The following is a 24,611-nucleotide window of genomic DNA, read 5'->3' on the forward strand; positions in this document are numbered from 1 at the left end:
AGAGAAAGACCATTTCAAACCAGTGCAGCAATGTGGACTCTTTTAGGTGTTTTTAATAGTTATTGGACAACAATGAAGCTCTATGGCACAGAGGAATAAGGATATATCAGGTTTACTACACTGACAAGACTTGTTAGTAGGAGCAGTTCTTTGTTGGTGTTGGTCTTCTAATTGGATTTGCTAACAATGAGAAAGATGTAGAAAAACAGCAGACTTTTCCTTAAAATGTTAAAGTAGCATTGAGGTATTTTTGCCCACTGGGGGTCAGACAGTCTCCAAAACAAACCCAGAAAAACACAGCTTCGATACACCATTAGTACAGTATATCAGGTTGTCTGTATGTTGCCCTGCAATAATCCTCCTGTCCTTTCTATCCTGTGGGTCTTGTGCTTGATGAGATGTAAGTTTAACCAGTGCATACACCCTTGGCATGGCTGTCCTTTGTCTGCAGCTCAAGAACTACTGCATGTTTTTGCCATGCACATTTAACTAACACACACAAACATACAGTGAGGTTATGAGTAGTTCAAGACTGAACCATGAATACAGATGCTTGGACACAGCGAAGGGGCCAAAGAGAGGGTGAGAAAGGTTTGTTTAGCGCAAAGAAATGTGGAAGTCTGTTTTACAACTTTGGGAAAGTGTAACATATGTTTACAACCACTGGAGTAGATGGAAGTCATCAACTTGAGATATGAGCTTTCATTCTCAGAGAAAAGAAGCTGTGATATGGAACAAGGCCTATAGAAGATTTGAGTAGCGTCATTCCTGACATCATCACAACTGTGTCTATTTCTGTACTCCTTTGTTGCTTCAGCATTTGTTTCTTCAGAATACAATCCCCTCCTTTTTTCTCTGTTTCTCCATATTTGGCCTTGATTTATCTTGTCTTTCTCAATTCTTCTCGGTGTCCTTTCTCTCCCTTTATCCCTTTCTCCTTTCCTCCTTATCAATAAACCCCATCTTCCAGAGATCCGTCATTAATCTTCCCTGATCCAGACTTAAAGTGATTTCTGCCAAGTCTACTAACAAGTGCCAAGTATGTTGCAATGGAAGATGCCAAAAAAGATCAAGTATTAGATGGTTTTAGTATTAGTACAATCTACTTTCTGATCAGATGAAATTTGGATCTTTCTTTCTGGCTTTGAAATTTGCAGTAGTTAACTGCTCCGTCTTTGCAAACTAAACTCCTGTCTGTCTCCATATTTTCCAGATGCGAAACTAGGATTCTGATGGGACCTGAGTTGATTAGAAGGAGTTAATTTCACGGCATGTAAAACCATGAGGGGGGTTTGTTGTAAACGCTGCCTGCAGCCTGAGCTCATGTCTGAAACCTTGCCTGAAAGCAGAGACATACATATAGGGGAGGAATCATGAGAAAGCAAAAGGAGGGGTTGGCGTCGACTAGAAGGCGGACTTTTTTTTAAAAAAAAAAACAAGGAATTGGGGTAGAGGGAAGGTTGGAGGATGGATGGATGGATGGATGGATGGTAGGGTATAGGAAGGGGGGGCTGAGGCTGGAGGAAAGGAAGGACACCTGGAAGGCTTGTCTGGGGCAAAATGCCTGCAACAACAAGACTGCCTCACCACTGCTCTGCGTCTGAAGAGAGAAAAGAAAGAAGAGGGAAACACAGAGAGAACGAGAGAAAGAAGAAAACAAATGAGAGGAAAGGGGGAATGTAGAGAGTAAATACAAAGAAGGGGGGGGGGGCTTTTGGAGGAGCATCAAGAATTTGCCTTTTAAGGGGTACAGTCTCACTCTTCCAAGCCTTGTGAGCTCTTGCGCAGCAGCCAAAACACTCAAGGGAGAAGAAATAAACAACAGCAAAGAGACCAAGAGGGAAAGAAACATGAGTAATGCTAATATTTTTCACACCCTGTAGCAATATTAAAAATGCAGGGAGACTCATTGTGTTGAAATTTTGACATTTTTCTTTCACTATTAAGACATAAATCATCTAAACAATGACGAGGATGCATCTGACATTCCTGCTTACAGCCCCTCGCATCCTTTGTTACATGTTAGGTGAAAGAGACCTTGTTTACAGGCTGTTGCATTGTAAACAAGGGGAGGCTCAGTCCAGGCTGAATCACTGGCTCACCAAGGATCCCAACAGCTGCCGTCACTGTTGTGGTTTCTTGGTTGTTTTCTAGACAATACCAACAATGAGTTGCCTGAGCCGAGGAGAGACTGCCTGTATCTGGAAGCAGGAAACAGAGGGGAGCTGAGGAGGAGAGATGGGTGGGGGTGAGAACAGAGAGGTAATTGTATATGTAAGAGTGAGGCAACCTAGTAGACGGGTAGAAGCAAGAGGAAAGGGAGAAGGAAGGCAGAGGCGTGTTCCTGGGATGGGAGGATTGCAAAAGAAGACGAAAAGGAGAGAAAAGGGTGAAGACAGGCTACAGCTTTACTGGACTGGAAGATGAATCCTTGAGCATCGGCATTTGAGCCAAGGGTCACGTGAAGGAATAAGTAAAGTTGGGAAACTAAGTGAGTTTAAGAAAGTTGGGGTGTGAAACAAAGAGGAGCAGTGAGAGGGGGGCGGGGGAGGCAGAAAAATGGGGAGTCCACATGTGTGACTGCTGCGGAGCCGAGTTGGAAAGAGAGGTGTTTTTAAAGTGTGCGTAGAAAGGAGAGGAGGGGGGGAGGCAGTGAGAGAGTATATCCTCCCCTCTGTCCCCGTAACAGCGAGGCTGAACGAGAGCCAGGAAAAGGGGAAGGGCCTCCCTCTCCTCCTTTCCAGCTGACAAAAACAGCTGCCCAGGAGCCCGGGCTGGAGCCTGTTTAGAGGACGAGGGGAAGAGGACAGAGGGACAGAGAGGAGGGAGGACAGAAGGAGAGAAGAGAGAGAGAGAGAGAGAGCAAGAGGAGGAGGAAAAAGTCCCCAAGTCCAGGACCCGTCCACCTATATGGGTTGCGTCCTGAGTTCGGACTGGTGCGGGGAGCAAGAGGTGCAACCAGTGCCGGTGGTCAGAAAAACATCTGTGAAGAGAAGGAGTGTGGAGAGGAGTGACAGTGGCAGGATGAGGCTGACAAAGGTCAGTGTGCAAGCAGTGTTCACATGTGTGTGTGTATGTGTGATGACATTAAAGGTAAATATGTTCACTGCAACTGGGCATGCATTTGTTTATATGCACCACCTTGGGCATCCATCCAGAACGTTTGTGGTTGTAGGATAACTGCAATCTTTGAGAAAAATGTGTAAGAATTATTTGTTAGAAATTAGTTGTTATTTATGGATAGGGTGAATTTTAATGGAAATACACACAGTATATTTAGGATCTTATGCTAATCTTCTAATCAACATTTCTTAACATCCAATTGCAATGGCCTGAGCTCTTACAAAAATCAGTTAATTTAATATTCTGCCATGAACACCTGATGAGAACCTCCTGCCTTGTTCTACAGAAAGGTCAAAGGTCAGCATGAGCTGGCAAATATCAGGTCCATGTGTCACTGAAAAAATGCCAATACACCTCTCATTCTTCTTTAATTTGAGAAAATATATGTAGTGTTATGTCACTCTTATAAACAAGCACAGGAGATTTGAAGTTAGAAGAAGTTGTTGTCTATATCGGATTCTTACAAGCAGTGCGTGTGCGTGTTTGTTTGGCTTTGATTTAAAAGATGATGTGGATGACGATGGCATCTCCAAGCTGGGGCCATATCTGTGCAGATACAATAGCAGTGTTGTGATGGCCTCAGCACAGCTGGAGAATTACCATAATGTCAACAGAGGCAGACTAACTAGCTGGCTGCCTGGAGGGATCTTAAAGTGTTATGAGCCATCAAGAGAACATTGAGAACCTTGACTTCTGTCCATCAGTTTACATCACATGTGATTACATACAATACTGTCATGAGTGCTGGTGGCTTTTTATCCAGATGTGGAAAGTGTCTGAGTATGTTTGTATGCATTTTTCTAAATGTGCATGTATGTCTTCTGGCATCCATGCTTGTTATCCATGTTTGTGTGTGTGTGAGTGTGTGTGTGGGTGTGTGGGCATGCTTGGTTGCACCACAGTCCCAGTGGCTCCATATCACATGCAGAACAGCGTGGGAATATGGAGCCCTCTGGACTACGTCATCCAGCTGTGACTGACCCCACCACATGGGTGTGGGAACCAGTTAGATCCCACTAGAGGAGAAGATGTTGTCTCTATTTATGGTCTTTTTTTATGTATTTGTTTTTCATTTCTTGTTTATCTTGTTTCATCCTTCTTTTTTCACTTCTTTTTGATGGACCTGCAAACAATCATAGGTGTGTGAAGTACTGTAGTTCATGAGCATCAGTATCAGCATCAGTGAGGATGCGACAAGAATATGATTAAGAGTTGAAAGTCTTAATACCCTGTTAAACATCATGCACATATATGCCCGGCCTGCCTCGTGCCAAGTATTTACTGGAAACACTTGGCAACGAGAAATGTTCCACACGCAGTTCTCAGTGTGATTATATAATTTGCTGATGCTATGTCAATAACACGGGAAAGGGATGTTTTATTACCGTTCTTTTTGTATCATGAGAACAAAATTGATAATTTCAAGGTGTTTTTGACAAAATATCACACCGTAAACCTTTGATCCATTTATTGTACTGATTCAGTGAGATTCATATTTTCAGTTTGCTGAGTGTTGTTGAAAAACATCTTTCAGAAAGTACTGAATGCTGTCTTGATTTTATGTCATTAATGATTTTGTGGGTATTGGCGTTACAGTATTTTACAAATGGTGGATTTTTTTCATTATTCACTTGTTCCTGTTATTGGATTACTCCACTGGCTTAACATGAATTGACATTTTCTATCACCTTATGTTACCCAAATGTGCTTTCCGTGCTCAAAACATACTAAATTTGCCTCTTGGAAAGTTGTTGATGTAGAGTAGCTGTGCATCAATAAACAACCCTCTATAAATGGATTCTTGAAATAAACAATTCCTGACAGTGGGAGTTAAAAGGTCTGTAGCTGTCTTTCGTAAAAGTTCATATGGTTCTTTTAAAAAAAAAAAAAAAAAAAGCCTACGGCTCTGGTAAATGATACAGAATTCATGTGAGACAAATCAAAATAGATGAGCCTTGGACAGAAGTAATGAAGCTGCCACCTCGGGGTTATATCCTTGTCATGAAATTATTTTTCCAGTCTGCCCTATTGTGTATTATATGATAACAAACAGACCATTGGCATTGAAAGTTAAATGTCTTTAACATCTTGGCAGGCATCATAATAAACATGTATTTAATTCACCTAGATGCAGAGCCAAGGGTTCAAGCCTGAGAATTATTAATGGAATCACTTGGCAGTTAAATTTGAATATGAAATGTATTATCTCACGGCTTCCAGAGAATTGCAGGAATCTTGAGGCCACGCTAGCAGCAATGTCAGTCTGCTGGTCATTCCAACACGGTTCAGACTGAAATATGTCAGTAACTTTTGGATGGATTGTCATGAAATTTTGGTGCAGACATTCATGTTCCCCACAGGATGAATTGTTATAACTTTGACCCCTTGACTTTTCATCTAACGCCACCATCAAGTCAAAATTTAAATTCGTCCAATACTTTGGTTTATGACCAAATACCTGCAAAGCTAAAGACAAAGCATCAGCCTCAGCTGTGATTTGTGTTAGCATGCTAACTTGCTTAACTAAGACAGTGAGGCATGGTAAACATTACTTAATAAATATCACTGTGTCAACATTGTCACTGTGAGCATATTGTTGTGCTGACATTCAGCGCGAATCACCGCTGTCCCTCAGCAGTTAAGTACAGCTGCTTTGTGTTATTCTAGTCAACACACTTTTTGTTGCCGTTGAGGATAAAAAAGTAAATATAATCACAATATCTCTCCCTTTTCGTACAGCTGGCTGTAGAAAAAACACTGAGACCTGGCATTGTGACAGTGGTTGTAGAGTTATATGTATTTGTCCAGCTTCCCTGTAATTTCTCATGAGCAACAAAGTTTAGATTGGCCATGACCAATACTGAGGCCTTGAGCCACAGGCATTCACTACAATCACACACCCAACACAGGAAGGAACACTGACCGACCAGCGGTAAATATAGACCCCCGCAATATCCAGGACAGAAGAGAATAGAATAGAGTAGAATAGAATAGAATAGAATAGAATAGAATAGAATAGAATAGAAGCAGTTCATGCACTCCTGCATGTTAGCAAAAAGGTGAATTCCTATGTAAAGTCCAGACTCAGGGGGTGGTTGTCACAGACTAGATTCCTGTGGCTTGAAAACAATGATCTGTCCCAAACTCTGAGCAGGATTTGCGGAATGCTTGTTGTTGTATGTAGTGGGCACGCAGATAAAAACTGATATAGGGAAAAAGGAAAGACATAAACCATTTCCTCCCCTGGTAAACCCCCCAACATATCCCAGAACCACCCTCAAAAGAAACACCTCACAGCAAACTATGCATGAAATATTTTCTTTTCTTACACGCAAAAATGTCGAGCTGGACGTTCGTCCAAGTTTTGAAAAGTATGCTGAGAAAATGTCTCTAGGACTGAGCAGCGTTGGCTCACAGAGGGGATTTTATTGAACTCATCGACATAATAAATGTGAACATGTGCTACATTTGTGTCATCAGTATCTCTCTCTGTCTCACTCGCTCTTCCCACTACTTTCTCACTCTTTCGCTCCTTCAACAGCTGCACCTTATCAGCCTTTGGCTTAGTGCTGTCTTACACAATCCGTCCTCAAGCTACACAGCCCCCTTTTCTAGCCTCCTCCCCTCATTTCCTCTTGGCCCCAGTCCCCACTCTGTCCACCTCTTTCTCATTTACCTCCAAGCTTGATCCAAGTCCCTCCGCTTCCTCGTGACTCTAAATTCAGTGTTCTGGACAGACTAGACAAAAACACACCTGGCTTCCCTGCAATATTTCATGCAGTGTTTACTTTCATCAAGCACCTTGCATTTGACTGAGGTCATTTAATGTTGGTCTGCCTAAGTGTATTGAAAGCTTGAATCAGGAGTCATTTCACTTGTCTGCCACACTGCAAAAGTGTCAGTTCCCAATTCCCTCTCTTGCCATCTCTGCTACTGCACCCACAACAACTTCCCCCGTTTCCCCATCTCCATCTTTCTTCCAACACGACCCTCCCCCACTTTACTCACCGACTCAACCCCTCATTCCAATCCCAAGCGCCAGCTTCCTGTCTCTCTCTCTCTCGTGGTCCCCCAGTGTTTTGTTAGTCTCGCATGTGGCCTCTCTGCCCCTCCCATTACCTTTTTTCACCTTACTACTTTGTCCACCGCTACTAAATCCATCTCTCTTCAACTCCCTCCTCTTCTCTCCTCACTCTTCCACCATCCAAAAGAGAGGGAGCCGAAAATTCCATTAACAATTAAACTCCCCAAGACTCCAATCCATCAATCCTCCTTTTTTTCCTATCAAAAGCCGGAAATTCCTGGCTTATAATTTAGGAATGGACTGCATTACTGTACATGTCATGACTCACAGTCACGTTCTGCACTGATTGGTAGGGATATACTGTGCAGCCTTCATACCTGCACGTCAGTCTAACACATATGGAAGCGACTAAGAGATTGAGGCGGCAGACAGAAATAATGCTCTATGCATTAGGAGTCTGAGGCTGGGGAATATTATGGGTAACAATATGAACAATAAGGAATGCACCTATCTGCATACATGGATATATAGAGTATAATCACAACCATAAGCACATATAGGCAGCTTGGCAAGGAATCAAAGATTTATATCACTGTGTTTGTCGTAAGAATGGTTTTGGCTTGTTTCAATTACAGTGAATCCACTCAGAGAGCTGTCTGGTTAAACTTTTAAAAAATAAGAAATGCAAAACTGCTCTATGTATGTTTTCAGACTGATTTCAAGCATCACCTGTCCATTCACAGTTTCAAAAAGCTGGTTAGTGTCAGTCTGTATTTATGACTGTCTAATGCTGAGGAAAGATATCACAATTTCTCTGAGAATCCGAGGATGCAGAGCAGCTGTGTCCAATAAACACAATGACTGATATCAAGAGATGCTTGACAACACAGCACAACTCTGCCTCACCTAGAGCTTTTCCCTTATTTCACCACTAGGTGCTGCTACTAACACACTAGTCAGTCAGCAGAAGTGTCAATGCAGATGTTAATCAAGGCACATCTGTGTTTGTGTGTGTTGGAGGTATATAGTGAGGGAATCTGGGCATTGAGCACACAGAGCCATACACTCAGGTAGGAACTCTGGTGTCCTGACTAAAATGTGACGTGTATGTCACATTTAATAAAGGTTTGTTGGAGGATGAAATGAAGAGAAGAGGGGGCCCACATCACCTCAAGCATATGGGGCTCATAATTAAGATGCCTCAATACATGCATGTGTGTGCTACATTTTTACACATTTATTTACATGTTCAGATTCCAAATGCTATAAGCAACCCCCTTATGACCCACCTACTATACCTTAGGTCCACCTACCATACAATATGGAATGGACTTTTTAAATGTGAACTGCTTCTTGTAAAGTGATTCAAGTGATTCTATAACGTGGCTATTAAATTACAATTATTAAAATGTTTTTTCTACTTACTTTTTTAAAGCCCCCCTCTACTAAAAAATGTCTTTACATATGATGTATGTGCCTCCAGTGCACATACACTGACAATTGAGTAGGAGACATCTTGTATCGAGCTTTTAAACATTTCAAATGAAAAATACAGATTTGTTTAACGGTATAAACAGAGTAGATATACCTTTAAGAATATAAACTTTGATATGGGAAAGTTCATATCAGACTAAGTTTATTTTTCATGTTTGAATATGTCTTAAAGCATGCTTGGAGGGAACCACTGACATATCAGAAATCAATGTATGAATAGCCTACTGTACAGGCAGCATATGAGATGGAATAAATACCATGAAGGGTGACGAGCATTCGTGATCGATCACCTCAATTATACTGGTGGGTCCTTTAGGAATTATAGTCATTAATTCAGCCAATCCGGATCGGGTATCCTCACGCTCCCCTCCAGAAGTCGACCAATCAGTGGTCGAATATCTAGTAATAGTACTCCCCACATGCTTCTAGCTGCGTGTGGCTCCGCCCCGCAGCTCCAGCACGGAGGGTGGACCGGAGTAAAGAAAACAAGTTATCTCATAGTCGCAGGCCATGTTATTGATGGCTTTCCTCAGAATGAGAGGCAACTTTTAATCCAGGGAATATGAGTAGCGGGAAAATGAACAAGGTAAGATCATAAAGTATCGTTAGTCTAGAGAGAGAGTTAGGGTTTGATATTGTTTGTCTTAGATTTATTCAGTCAGTATTTAGAGTCTGTATGAAGGATTTTTGGATGTATGTTGGTGTTTTTATGCGCATGTGGTGGCTGTGCAGTTGCGCACTTTGTGAATGTGACTGTTTTCTGTGTGAACTTTAACATGACGTTAAGTTTCGGCCGTGAATGCTCTCCACTCTGTCCAATCTTTTAATGTTTGACCACCTCAGGCTGGTATTAAAACTTACACAGTACCAGATTTTTGGAGGCGGCTCCCTGGCACGAAGACAGGCTGCTGTATCTGTGCTGTTCAATAAGAGATTTTACATGACCTGTGCCGCACCTGGCCGTATGTTTACTTACACTATCCTCCATGAAGAGCACACATTTAGATGAAGGTTTTATCCTCTGTGCTTTAAGTATAGTAGTTTCATTAGAAACCTTCAGGGACTTGTTGCTGTGCTCTGAGAAGTGGCTTGATGCGTCGCACTTCATTAAACTGACATAAAATGTTCTGAATGGGGTCATATGATGCATTAAGCGGCCCCCTCCATCCCTGCTGTTACTGCGTCAGCGCCAGTCAGTTATTGTTAATGTCGCAAAGTCATGTCGAAGGAAGAAAAAAAACGCGTCACTAATGGTGTCAGAGTGCGTGCACGGTGTTGACGCTACAAGTGGTGCTTTAATTAATATGTAATTGCATATAAGGTGCATGGCCTAACTTATTTATAGGTTACAAGTATTCGGAATGAATGTAGTTTTTAGCATGAGATGAAGATGATTTTTCTATTTTTTTCACGAAGTTTCAGTCAGTTTATACCCAGCTGTAAATCTAAATTGGTCAAGGTCAAGGAGAAGAGCTGGAGACTCAGCTGCCATTGACTTTTCTCATCACTTATGTCCAGTTTTTTACTGTAATGGGGAGCTGAAGTTTGCGTTTTGCAATATAAAATGTGCTCAAATAGTTTATTTAAAGTTTAATTTGGTTAAAAAGGAGTGACTTTAGAAAAGTTGGTTTACATTACACAAGAGATTGCAATTTGTTACGTCCAGCCTTGACAGATTGTGATGACAAGCTGGGGTTTAGTGTGTGTGTGTGTGTGTGAGAGAGAGAGAGAGAGAGAGAGGAGGGGGAGTGTGTTTGTTGTGAAATTTTCCTAAAGGCACATTAAAATTACAAGTTGACTAAAAGGATGCTGTGAACAAAAGTCATAAGTGGGTGCTTAGTGTGGTAGTACACACGTCATACTGTTTGTGTGTTTTTTTGCATGCCAACACTGACTAATGACTGTTGCGTGGTTCATACACTGGCCAATTAGTGTTGGCTCCATATCATGATCCCTTGTCAGAGCTCCTATCCTGCTTTACAACATGAGGAAAACAGTTATGGATTAACAACAAGATAACATTGTCCAACCCCTCCAACCTTTCCTTTACTGATAACAGCGTGGTCATTAGCAAAGTTCATCCTATGTAAACCATATTTAATGCATACGGTCAGCCTGTGTTTTCATCAGATTGGGAACTTGTGGTGAAAAAAAAATCAGACTCTCTGGGAAAACCTAGGAAGGAAATAAAAATGAGTAATGATCCTCCAAGAAAAACTTCTGTCGCCTTTGAGCAAGGCACTTCCTGTATACCCGCTCCTCCTTTGGAGATGCCCAGTGACTAACAGTACAATACTGTTGTTGTGTTCAGTGTACAGTATCTATATTTGCATTTATTGGGTGTAACTGAGAAGTTTGACGGCCCATAAATGGCACAGGAGGGCTGTGTTCGCTTGCATGGGAGACCCCCTCTTCACTGCCAAGCCAAGAGGCTTAAACAGAGGCTGGTTCACATTCCCATGTGCCAGATGCAGTTACACTGAGTTCACATCTACAGTAGCAGCTATTCACCCTCACCTGGAAAATCCTGCAGCATTAAAACGCGACGGACGCGATTGATTCACACCTATTCCAGCAGAGGCATGAGTAGGTCTGATGAGATCTGGTCTTAACTCACGTGTTTAACCATCACTTAATCATGACCCCCAGATGATGTCATCCTCTTACTGGGGCCACTTCCCAGTACATTTTGAGGCGAAACAGATGGTTTGCCAGTAAATATGAACAACTGCAGGAGGGGGTTTTGGTGGTGACGCTGGAGCAATAAGACCTTTCTGTGTGTGTGTGTGTGTGTGTGTTTGTGTGTAAATGTTTGTGTGTGTGTGTTTGTGTGTGTGTGTGTGTGTTTGCAGCAGGAGTTCGAGGGAACGGAAGTGTATCATGGCGGCGCACTGACCTCACCTCGGGAACAGGCAGTCTCTGTTCCCTCCACTGCCTGTCCCACCCTTTGGACACACACGCACACACACACACACTTACACACACACTTACATGTATTAACACACATGCTGGCCTTGATACCAACAAATGATGCAGGAACCCAGATACCGGCTCATGTGAGATACTCTCAATGGAGGGTGGGATTTAAGTACACATACACAAGAAGTCCCAAACACACCCATGAATGTGTACGTGTGTAAAACCAACAAACTACTACTATAATTAGCAACCAACACAAAATTAACAATTTGAGGTTGTTGTCTTTTGAAGATAAAGTCCAGTGCTGATAGACATTAAATTTCCCCTCACAGAAAGAGAGCCTCGGGGGCATTTCCATTGAAACTGAGGGTCAAGTGTGTAAATTCCTTCAAGAGCATAAGAATTTTCCCCTTATTGCAGTCGACTCAGTCGGTGAATGTCAATGGGAAAACCTGCTTTGCACTCACACCATTTGCACACCAGATGGGATTTGACCCGACAAATGGTTCCCATCTATTCATTATCGAGCTGAAACAGTTATTCGGTTAGTCAGTTTAAAGAAAATTATTCAGCAACTATTTTGATGATCAAAGAATTCTTTAAGTCATTTTTCAAGCAAAAATGCCAAACATTCCTCGGTTCCAGCTTCTCTGTTGTGAGCATTTGCTGCTTTTCTTTGTCTTGTCACCTTGGATATTGGGGCACTTTTCACCAGCCTATTTTCACACATTTTCTGAGTGAACAATTGTTAGATTTATAGAGTAATCTATAAAGAAAATATTTCTTAGTTGCAGCCCTAGTTCTTTGTCAGTGAAAGGGCCAACCGTGCTAGTGATGGAATAAGAAAAAAAAGTGTTGTTATGGTGCAAAAGCCAATCAAATTTAAATGAAAGTAGATTCATTTGACGTACAAAATAGGTTAGGCGTGATCAAATAATGTTAAAAAACCAAGCATTTCTTCCAGTACTTCACAGCAGAGCAGACCGTGAAACACCTGCCGTTGCAAACACGACGCACAGCAAAATGGCTCTGCTTGCCCTGCAAATAACAATCAAAAGATCTAAAGACAAAGTCCCGTTATAACTGAACAGCACAGAGTTCTTCTAATGGTAAAATCAGTAAAAAGTCTTTCCCTTAAGGGTACTTTCAATGTGTGCCCTCACTGACCATCTGCAGCTGAAGCTGAGGTCACAGTGTCCAGTCCTGTAGTCTGTAATATACCACTCCCACACAATGCCCATCATTGTCTAAATATCAAGACTATTTTTAGAAAGAAACAAGAGGGAAGGAGCAAGTTTCCAGGGATCTGAATGTGTGTGTGTGTGTGTGTGTGTGTGTGTGTGTGTGTGCACGAATGGCTTTCTGTGTATTTGTTTTTACGTTTGTATGCATAAACCTCTGCTTCTGTGTGCATCTCTTGTACATGTATCCAACCCCTCCCTCATTCAATCCAGCTACTGTTCTGTGACGGCTGGCAGACGTGCAGTGAGGAAGGGGGGGGGGGGGATTTCTGGTTAGAAAGCATCTCTTTGACTCCAGAAACTTCTGGTTCCTTTTTCTGCCAGAAGGCTAAAAATATTAGAAAAAGGACCTTCTTGTGCGTAGCAGATGTAGAAGAGGTGGGGTCTGTCCTGGTACACGGGAGGACACGGGGACGGGAAGAGGAAAGGGAAGGGAAGGCTGTCGGTTTCCACTGACTGTCTGCAGGGATACGCATCAGCACGTGAGTGTGTGTGTGTGTGTGTGTGTGTGGAGAGTTTTCTTTCTCAGGTTTCAGGTAGCTGTTTACATCTAGTGTCACTTCTGTGGAAATTTAGGCAGGTCCCAGCTGGCGGAGGTTGTGTAGCTTAAATGGTCACATGCACTGTTTGCTTGTGCAGGTTTATCCATCACTAACTATCAGTGATGAGAGATGGATTCAGTTTGATTAACCTGTGTGATTGTGGAAATGTCCATCTATAGTGTGAGTGAATAAATTGATTTTTCCATTTTCCTGCTAAACAAGACAAATGTTTTTTTAAAATTTTAAATTCTCGTCTGATCTTCAGCTCATTTCTCTCCGGCAGCAGAAATGATCTAACCAGTAACAGCTTCTTTATTTGCTCATAGACAGTACTGAATAACACATGTTTTACCAGAGGAAGATGTTTTTTATCCATTACAGTGGTGACAGTAATTACTATCCTGGGGACCAGGCCCAGCATCACAGGTTGTTTGCAGTGCTCATACTCTCACTCTACCAGCTGTTTTCTTCTTCCTCTGTTGTAATCCTTGAAGTTGTAAACCTGCTTCACTGTGGTTTCCTCTGCTGGACTCCCAGGTTGAGCTGAGTGGAGTGTGCCGATAGATTTGGCACTGGACTCGGTTTGCATAGTGTGCACTTGTCCTGGAAGTCTCCCAATGATACAGGATCAATACCTGGAAGGTTCCAAACTGCAAAACTAACAATTGCTCTGAAAGGGACCTTTGTTTTTCTTACTTAGTGTAATTACATATATTAATGTTAAATACTGTATAAATAGTTAAAAATGTGAATATTAAAATGCACCCCTTTTTCTACCAGTGTTGTGGCAGTTGCAGTCTTTCAAATGGATAAAAAAAAGGTCACTGTTAAAACTGAAATTCATATTTCAGTCAGTTACATATTTTGTTGCCCTTTATGGCAGCAAACTAATTGAAATTATGTTGAAATTACTCAAACAAAGATGGCAGAGCACTGAGCATCTCATTGGAAACTGCAACTGTACTCCCCTGCACAATGAGCGGAGTAGCTTGGCTTGTCAAAGGCTTTTGTTTAGTTATTTCACATTACATCATTTTTTGTAAGGCCAAGTGGCTAGCTGAGCTTGCTAACATAGCATTTTCCAAAGAACGGTATTTCCATGCACATATGGCTAACACACTTATTTATGCATTTGAACAGCTAGTTACAGGTTTTATTATTGGCTATTGTTGAACTTGTCCAGTGGAGAGTGTCGTCTTTGAATCCTTTAACTTTCTTTAACTTAAGCTCATTTTCCACAGCGTGCAGAATATTGTGTTGTAGCCTGTGTTAGTTTGCATAAAGCATTCCAAAAGTTGAAAAATGTATCCATTACCTGCTGCAGGTCTTAATGCGAGAAACTACAAAAATGGCAGAAAAGCTGTGACAGCTCTGGTTTGAACAGAATATGCTTCAGAGCAATGATAGCAGTAGATGTGCAAATCTTAACAACACTCAACCTTACAGTTGAGATAACGGTCCCTTTTCACAGAGACTATTACACATCTCACCTCAACCTCCATTAAGAAGCTGTTCTGGAGCTTTTGATGATATCACATGATCTTCATCAGCAGATGGAGCTTGCTCAGTCGTCATGAAATTGTAGATGTTCAAATTTCCATTTTTCGGAGAACTAGAAGGACTTCTTGTCCATGTTGCTATAAAAGATGAGTTTGTTCTACTAAATGGACCTTGAAGTGAGATTGTTTTCTCAGCTGCTGTTTCCAAGGTCAAGAATGAAGTTTGAACCTCAAGGAGATCATTACAAGGCATGTTTGCTGAAACAGTCAATACTTTTTAAAGTGTTAGACTTGTATCTATTTATTCCAGTTATAGCATTTACATTTTACATTTTTGATACTGTATTTGTTTCCAGGAATATTTCTGGATATGGTTTTTGGAGAGATCAAACCTGAAACTTTTGGAAAACTCAGTGATCACTCTAAGCACTTGGCTAATATGTCACCCTGAGTAATAAGTGGTTTCCATGGTTGTTGCGTTTTATATAGAAAAGTAACTTGCCACTTCTCTTAGCAACTATCTTTTGAGTATTTTATTTTTTGAGTACTTTATTGGACAGCCAAGTAGTGACAGGAAATGAAGGGAAAGAGAGACGAGGGATGACATGCAAAGATCCCCTGCTGGACGCCAAATGGGGACACTGCGGCTCATGGTTGGCGCCTTCACCCCTACGCCACCAGATGATGTCAGTTGCATGAAATATAAAGTGGTTTTATCTACGTCAGTGGAGATTTACCTTCCTGTTCCCTCACATGAACCAGGGTGCAGCAGCTTGTATTGGTGTCAATCCATACGGGACCTTACAGCTCTCCGTAGCAGAGTCGTGTAGGACTGTCTCACCATGATTGCGTGTGGTTGGACTATATAGCGGTTTTGATTGTGTCTGAAACAGGAAGAAAGCTGCCAGCTTCTCCTCTTCTGTATGTGTTTATCTCTCAGCCCACATCACCAACGCGGTTTAGCTGACAGTAACTGGTTACTTTTTTAAACTCACCGTGGGCCCAGTGCTTGCACACACAGAGATTATTGCACAAGTTCATAGATGAGAATGAGGACACACTACAGACTATATCCACAAGTACATGAAGAAGTTTGTAAGATGAAGCTTGGTTTTCTTTTGTGACTGTTTGTGTCGAGCTCTTTAACATGCTTGGTCACCAGACAATGAATGTCAAGGCAGAGCTAATGAGCAAAGAATACATGAGGTAGCTAAACTGGTCATGAGGAGCATTTGTTGTGTTTGGGGTTCAGGAGAGGGCGGACTTGGAGTAAGACAGGAGAACTGCCAAATGAAGGATTCATCAAAACAGGATCAAGATAACATAACATAAAACTTTAATGAAGCCTACAGAGATTTTGGTTTGTTACTGCAGAAAAGTTGCGTAAATGAGAATAATGCAAGTCATATTGAGTCAAATGAAAACCCCAACATAAAAAAAATTTCCAAAAGCAATGACTACACACTCTTAAAGAGGGACGTCAATCTCCCAACCACACCATATTACATCACAGACACCAGCCCCAGCACCACCCACCTGGTCCACCTCCACCGTCCAGGCTGCTGCGGTCACAGTACACTTGTACCGGAGCCACTGAACATGGCTGGCAGAGGGTAATGCCAGGCAGGCAGCTGTCCAAACACTGTCCAGTCCCTAGCACACAGTCAGAGCAGCAGGATAATGGAAAAAGTGTGCAAACAGCCCCATTTCTTTGTTACCAAGGAGGAAAAGCACACACAGAGGAAACAAAAACCCCTTTATGTGTATGTATCAGTTTAATTATCCAAAACTATGGAAACGCAGTCGGACAGACTAGCCTCAGCAGCAGGATCCCTTTCTCACATATAGCTGCTGTTTCTTCGAGGGTGATGATGTTGATGTGTGTGCTCACATTTGCATTTAGATGAACACATGCAGCCAAATGTACTGAGAGAAACCCTTTTTGTCTGCAGCCTGTTTCCAGAATACGTGTGCCGCCTCTCAGCATGACATTGCCTGTTTTCCCCCTCCTCCCTCTCCCGCTATGTATCCATGCATGAAAACATGCTAAGCAACCCCCGTACTTAGCCAGTGGTCGTTAGCGTTCTCATGTTCAAAGCCTCAGCGGAGTCACGTCAGGCCCAGTCATCTGCGGATCTGATCCCATGTTGGGAAACAAAGAGGCACTGGGCGGGAATGGCTACCATATGAAGTAACACACATGGACACTGATGTACACACTAAAACACACATAGTGACACACATGGATATAAGAAAGAAAAAAAGTGGTGAGACTTCTTTTGCCTTCAACTTCTCTTGCTGACTTTTAAGAATTAGACTAATGCATGTGCACCTTTTTTCTCTTTCCCAAACCTTCACACACACACACACACACACACACACACACACACACTAAGGATTATAGTGGGGTATGGGAGGGAACCACAAGGATTATTACTGGAAGAGAGTTACACAACCAGAACAAAAGTTAAACAGGCAAAATCAGTAGAGAATGAATGTAGCATGCATGCACATGCACACACACACACACACACACACACACACACACACACACACACACACACATTACTATGCACCCTGGTCTGTCATACATCCCGGTTAGAGCTGACAGGTCTAAGCTCCTGTCATTATTACAGTTCGCCAACTCAAGCATTATCTACTTTCTTACTTTCTGTCTTTTCTTGGAAGGAGTCGGAGCAGTCGAACCACTTTGTGTGTCTTGTTTTCATCCTGTCAGATTGAAGCGTGGCCGGTTAACAAATGAAATGTAACGTTTGCCAAGTCAACCTCTTGGATGATCAAACAAGGTCAAACAAGGATTCTCTCAGTGTTCCTGAGAGCATGCAGCTCCGCATACTGAATTAACCACGTCTAGTCCCGTATCCAATTTCTAACTGAGTGTAAATCTCATTTTTCTTTGTGTGTGTGTGTGTGTGTGTGAGCAGGCGGGGAAGGGAGAGCCCCATATCTTTAAGGAAAAGACCTTCAAGAAGAAGCGGCAGTGCAGCGTGTGTCGCCAGAACGTCGACAACGTAGGCTCCTTCTGCAGAGGTAAATGTTGTATGATCGTGTGTTACTGTTCGTTCACTCACAGCTGAGAGACTCTGGTAGACCAGTATGTCCAGCATATGTTCACTGAGAAAAGACAGCCAGCAGCATGTAGGATGATGTGACAAAGGATGGAGGAATCAACCAATTGACCCCACTGGATGTGTTATTCCAACAAAAGAAGTAGTCAAAATAGACAAAATAGCTGTTTCTCTGGAGTGCTGACATACACCTGCACCAGTCGTGTGTATCCCTTTAGAATATCAGACAAACATGTGGGATGGGGAGAGACTCATATAGTAATACAACGGAATGATACCAATATTTTACTTGGATCGTGATGTGTAACCTGGCGTACAGTGAAAATGGAGATTATAGTTGGCAGGTTGATCTCATTACTTCAGATGTAGTTTTCACGCCAATATAAGTAACAGGACAATGCAGCTGTGACAGTACTCAATTTTGTTTTTCTTTTTTTCTGTCCTCCTTCCTCCCCTCTTCACATTCCTCTTAGTATGCAAGACGGCCACCCACAGGAAATGCGAGGCCAAGGTAAGGATCAACCTCAGCCCTGCCCCTTCTGAGAACACTCAAAAAAAAAAACAGAAGAAGAAAATCAATTGTGATATGATCATGGGAAGTATTGAAAGTACTGTCTCATCTGTAGATCTATTGTTTTGTGTGAAACTGTGGTACAAACTATGAATGAAATGCATTCACATGGACCCATTAAGTCAGATCAGTGATCTGATCTTATGAAGCAAAGGTCAAAACACTCAAATAATAAATAATAAAGGAAACTTGGAACACTTTGGGGTTATATAAACATAATGCTGCCAAAATGTTTTAACTTGACTGCAGAAGTGGTAACTATGGGAAGGAAACATTAATGGTTTTATCTCACAAAGATCAACTGGATTAATATGAGGAATGTAAAACATAATAGTGAAAGGTAATGCTACTTGTTAGCCATAAATACATAGATGATATAAATAAGTATAATGAACATAGTTGTCATTTAAATAATATTATCTTGTCACCAAGAGGCTGAAGCATTTCTATTGTCATCTTTTCTAAGGTTGTGGTGATAGAAATATAGGGCAACTTATTGCATAAAATATAAATGTCATTACATCATCACAACATAATATAAAATAAATCAATCAGTATCGATTACTGTATTAATTTAAAATATTTGAAGTCAACAATGTGAACATTACGTGCTGTGGAGCAGGTTAAATGTGCAGTCATCTCCAGCCTCCACCATGACCCCTCTAATTCAGGGTTAAGTCCAAATACTGACCCACTAATCTTGCTTGATGAAACAGCTCCTGGGAGATCCGTGCTCATAAATATCGATGTGACTGTACTGGACAGTAGGAATAATATAGAAGTTCTTTTCTCAGTTGTGTGATTAAGCACATAGCTATTCACACAGCGAGGTGTGAAAAGACCCATGACGGTGACACCATGAGGGCAGAAGTCTCGAGATCTCTGCTAATATGAAGGCAGCTCCGTTGCATTCCTCGCTCAAACCCCACCCTGCTGCCTGAGTGAAAGGGTCATTGATGGAGGGATGGTGTAATGAATAGACAGAGGGATGCAGAGGGGGAGAATGCCAGCCATGGCCAGAGTGGTGAAGAGGGGGTAGAGGCTGAGGCAGGGAGCCTTGGCAGGCAGCGGGCGAAGGAGAGAAAGCCAAGGGCGAAGGCATGTGGCAAAGACGAGGCTCATTCCACCAGCATCCCTCCGTTCTCTTGTCTTTTATCTGAAGAGAGGAGAGCCCTCAGGATGAGTTCAGGAATGAAAGGGTGGCTTTGAAAAGGAAAACGCAATAAAAAAAAGTTAAATAGGTTATCAGGCTTTACAGTGCACCTTGTGATTTTATCCTTGCTTGGGGTTTACATGTCGGTTTGCTTCTGGACATACTGTATTATTCTTTGTACAGTATGTTTGATATGAAGGAAGATAGATATTAGTAGTTTTTGTTTTGTTTTTTTTTTATCTTGAAAGGCTTCCAGTGTAGGAGAACATAGTGTCTTCTAGCAGTATGTTTCATTATGATAGAGTAATTAAAGGGAATAGTTAACATTTTGGAAAACACACGTATTGCAGAGAGTTAGATGAGAAGATCAATACCACTCTCACATCTGTACGTTTAATATGAAGCTACAACTGGTTAGCTTAGTTAAAACTGTGACTTTCATATGTTTTTACACCTTGCATGGATTAAACAGAAGAGATAAGATGTTAATTAGTGAAATATAGAGCTGCTGGTAGGCCGATTTTATTAACTTTGCACAGAGCCAGGCTAGTGTGGGTATTTGCATTCCCTTATTTGCTGTAGATATTTTAAATGGTGCAAGAGGTTCAGTAGATAAGTAGAGTCACTAAAAGGCAGCAGTCATCTTACCAGAACATCTAATTTTTCTAATGTTTATCTCCTTTTGGAGAGACATCCTTGAAATATTCCATGGATTTTATGAAAAAACATGATTTATGACAGTTCCAGAGAAATGCTGGACAAACTTAATTCCTTGTTGAGATTGATTCCAGAAAGCAGCAGGATGTTGTTTGATAGCATTACTGTAACCATCTTATGTGTGGTTGTTAGACAGTGATATCCATCGCTGCTGCACAGGAAGGGAGAGGTCGGATAAGGCAGGGCGTGGGGGTCTGGCTGCTGTGTCCATGTTATCTAATACTACAAATTCTGAAATGCATACGCCATGTCTCTTAATGACTGCGAGATTTGGTACTGTTATAAATCTAAATGATGGATTTCAGCTGTCTGCCTTGCTGATTAGCTTTAGTCTGTCTTCTATAAAGAAAGACCTGGACTGTGCTAAACGGCTGTCGTTACCTTTGTTACAGGTGTTTTAATTTCAAGGTGTTTCCTCACTTGCACCTCATTCACATTTGGCAGTTATTATCCATAACCTTGTGTTGAATCAGCCACCTCTACCCTGCTGCATGAAATTATTTACCCTGTTTGTGTGTGTGTGTTAACACACATCTGGAGGTCTACCGTCTGTCATCTGTAAGCCATCCTGTTCTCACCAGGGTTCTATTTACACCCACACCCAAATTGTGTTGCCGTAAGCTTGGTGACAAATCCTCTGATTACAACACCATCCAGTATCCTGTAAGTGTGTCTGCTCCAGTTATCTGGAAAAAAACATATCCATTTTTTAAACTTTCGTCCCAGAGAGAGTGATTGGTAGTAATAGTTTGACAGACTATACAATTCATGAGTTTTCTTTGGTCGTCCTCTCTCACTCTGTTCCCTAATCTTTGCCCACAAGGTCAACAGCCTCCAGCTGGCCCATCTCTATTCTATTAAAAACAGAGACTCTCTCTGACACACAAACAGAAGGCCATAAACAGTTTTATTTCAGTATGTTCTTCTCTCAGAGAACAGTTCCTCCTTATCTTGATCCCAAGTGGAAAATTTAGTCCACAGGGAATTGTGGGGTTGGTGGGAGAGGGTGCATGGGGCCCAGGGGCAAAGAGATGGAGAGAAGGTTGGGGTAAGACAATGAGAAAGGGGAGGTTGGACAGTGCAAGAAGGAAGGATTAAAATTTGTGAAATGCAGCCCGTGACGAGTCGACTGGTCTGTCTGTCTAATTAGGCAAGAAGAGGCATTTCCGCTGGTTAGAGAAAAAACTCCATCAGTGACTTACTGGCTATCTGCTTTGCTCATAGACTGAGTCACACAGGAAATCACAGCTTCACTGACTTACTGACTGACTGACTGACTGACTGACGGTATAGCTGATTGGCAGAGAATCATAGACAGAGAGTGGTAGACATCTAGACTGATTGATGTGGTGATTGGCTGACTGTTACCGTAAGTATGGACTAAAGGTAACAGCTTTGCAGAGTTGTCTGTGCGATTAAAAGCACATGTTGGTGTGTCATTGCGTGTGCTTTGGAGAGAAAACACACCCAGTAAAACACCAAATGATTACATCTTAAGCCTATTATTAGTTGCTCAACATTGTTTATGGTGTCTACTAGGGCTGAATCATTTGACCAATCTGACCGATACTGCTAATGCAATGTAACCTGTGATTATTTTCTTTAAATAAAACTGCAGCTTTAAACGAGATATGATTACAGCAGGCTGTATCACAAACTTATATCGCTTCTAAATGAATAGACTCATATAAAATAATGCTGTTTCTAGTTGTTGAGGTGCACTTGGGGTTCATCTATCAGTCGAGACAAGTTAGCTTGACCAAGAACAAGTTTAGCTCACGTTTACGTTAGCTGTATAATTGATCAGTAGCTAGTTAATATAATCTGGACATTCAAAGATGTGAATGAATACTGCTGGATAAATGTTCACTTATGGTAATAAAGACATTCTGCTGGTCGCATGTGACAGTGTTTGACATGGGACTGACTAATGTGCGATACCGTTGACAGCTCTACACTTTAGCTGCTTTAGCTAACGTTAGCTTAAGAAACTTTTAAGCTTAAAATAATGACATGATGTGCTTGAATGTTTAACAGGAGCATAAATGACAGACTCCAGAGAACTCTTTTAAACTGTTACACTTGACAATTTACAGAAGAAACCTTAACTTGCTACAGCTGAGGAAATTTGTCCGCAACAGTCGACATTACAACTGCCAAAATCAACAGTCGCTGGTTTAAACTTTCACCTCCAGCTTGTTAAGACACTGAAAATTGTACTCTTTCAAATTGCAATTTTGATATCAAAATTATTAATCATCCAGCCCTAATGAGTAGACCAACAAACTTAAAGTCTTAAGACTGTCCAGTTCATAGTACTGACTGGAAAAATGATGGACTGATAAGCCATCCTACAGATGCTGTATGTTGGCAGGGCAGAGCTGTGTATCACAGTAATTACAATCCCTGCTTCCTCTGTGTGTATCAGGTTTCCTCCTTGTCAGTCGTCTTATCCACTGAACATGTCAAAATACATCTTACATGAGACAAAGTCGTGTTCTGCTCAGACTGCCTGCTCCTCTCTACAAGAAGAGGATGTACAATCAAGTACAGATAGATAGAGCGGAAGTGGGGGAGGATGCAGGGATGAGAGGAAGAACAACAAACCCCGCCTGATGTTTTTCTAACATAAAACCCCTTTCATCAGGACAGTTGTGGTTAGAGTCCTCCTCCCGAGCCCTCTTTTCAGTTTTAGTAAAGAAAATGCATACTAGATGAAAGAGACGGATAGGGAAACACTTTTTCATATATTGTTTAAACCTGATTCTTTCTTGAGTGGAGCCATTTTCCTTAAAGCCATGGGGCATATATTTATTTTTGCACAGCTAACAGGCAGTAACTTCACTTCTTCACTTCACTCCATTCAGCATCGTGTTTTCCTTTTTAACTTCACATTAACTAAACTGACCCGAACAAAACCGTGAAGCAGAAACATAACGTAGGAAATGATGAGGATATGGAATGATGGAGTAACCGTAGTCCATGTTTTCCCAACATGCAGCTCAACATCACAGCTGACCCAACATCCCCCTTACCATTCAGACTTCCTGTATGGGAAAACCTCCTGGTCAAATCTCTCCCTGTTTGTTGCAGTGATGTCATTGTTACTGTGGGAATATGTTACACTTTGTCCTTGTTGCTGTTAAAACATGTCAACCACAGTTTAGTTTTAAAGGTTAAATCTAGCGATATTCAATACCTTGCCTGTGTCGAAGCACATTGGTTCCTACTGAAGATGTAAACCTTCAAAAGCAAAAGCAAAAAGACTGTTCACGAATATGTAATTTAATTTTTAAAAAAAACAGTTAAAGATGACCTACAGACATGTATTAAGCTTGAAGTTTAACTTCTGAACACAGGGTGTCTCCTACTTCACTGGAAAGTCCGTTCTCAGTGTTTGTGCACTTGAGGCTTCGGGTTACCACATCACACTTTTGTAAGTTGCTTGGCATTGTACAGTCATTTTTAGCAAACGTTACTCAAACAGGAGTAGAAAGTGCATTTGTTGGGGACTTTTTTCAGCCGCAGATTTGACGCTCTACTCAGTATTTAAGGCAGAAGGATGCTGTATTTGGGATTGACTTAAAATAAACTACAGTGCCCATGTTCATTGTAACGAAGGGACATGTCACCCAGTGCAGTTGTGTAGTTCATTGATGTGGTTTTAATAGTTTGAGTAGTATTCAGGCTTTTGTTACACAGATAATGCCTGTTGATGACTAATACATCGTTGGTTTTGGTTTTGATTTGTGAGTCATAAGAAAACTAGAATATCACCAGCCTTATCCTTGTAAAAACAGCAAAGCGAAAGCATGGATAAAATTATTGTATTTATATTAAAAACACTGATAATAAACAGTTTACTCATTCGAACAGTTTACTCTAAGCAAGACTCTGACTCATTTCAGTAATTGGTGGAAGGCATCATGGAAATGTTGTTTGGGGTCTCTGATTGAGTAATCTCTTGTTAACACTTTGTGGCCTTGAGCTCAGTCCTCTGGTTTCTCGCCCCCCCCCCCCCCCCCCGCAGGCCCTGCACTTCACCAAATATTCATGCAGTCAGCGTGAGTCATTCAGGATAACAGGATCCAACTGTATCGTTTTAACATGACCGGGACTAAGTCTGTCTCTGCTGGCTAAAGGAGTCGCCACTTTATCACAGACAGCTCTGGTAATTGCCGAGATAGGCCGGCGTGTTTTGAGTTCACGCTGCGTGCGCGCTTGTGTGCTATGTGTGTG

General features: G+C 41.7%; 1 protein-coding gene across 6 annotated transcripts in view; it reads left to right on the forward strand.

Moving 5' to 3' along the window:
• The first annotated feature begins 1,690 nt into the window (after positions 1–1,690).
• tns2a (tensin 2a) overlaps positions 1,691–24,611 on the forward strand; it is a 55,185-nt gene continuing 32,264 nt past the window's right edge. For 2 of the 6 annotated variants that reach the window (XM_042408874.1, XM_042408875.1), the window contains exons 1-3: positions 1,691–3,039; positions 17,788–17,893; positions 18,405–18,442. In XM_042408874.1, the coding sequence (XP_042264808.1) occupies positions 2,911–3,039; positions 17,788–17,893; positions 18,405–18,442 (273 nt within the window). In that variant the 5' untranslated portion in view covers positions 1,691–2,910. Of the gene's footprint in view, positions 3,040–9,105; positions 9,228–13,262; positions 13,284–17,787; positions 17,894–18,404; positions 18,443–24,611 lie in introns of those variants that run through there. The other 4 variants (XM_042408876.1, XM_042408878.1, XM_042408879.1 and 1 more) reach the window with 3 other exon arrangements.

The sequence above is a fragment of the Thunnus maccoyii genome, chromosome 4 (genome assembly GCF_910596095.1).
Source record: "Thunnus maccoyii chromosome 4, fThuMac1.1, whole genome shotgun sequence".
NCBI lineage: Eukaryota > Metazoa > Chordata > Actinopteri > Scombriformes > Scombridae > Thunnus > Thunnus maccoyii.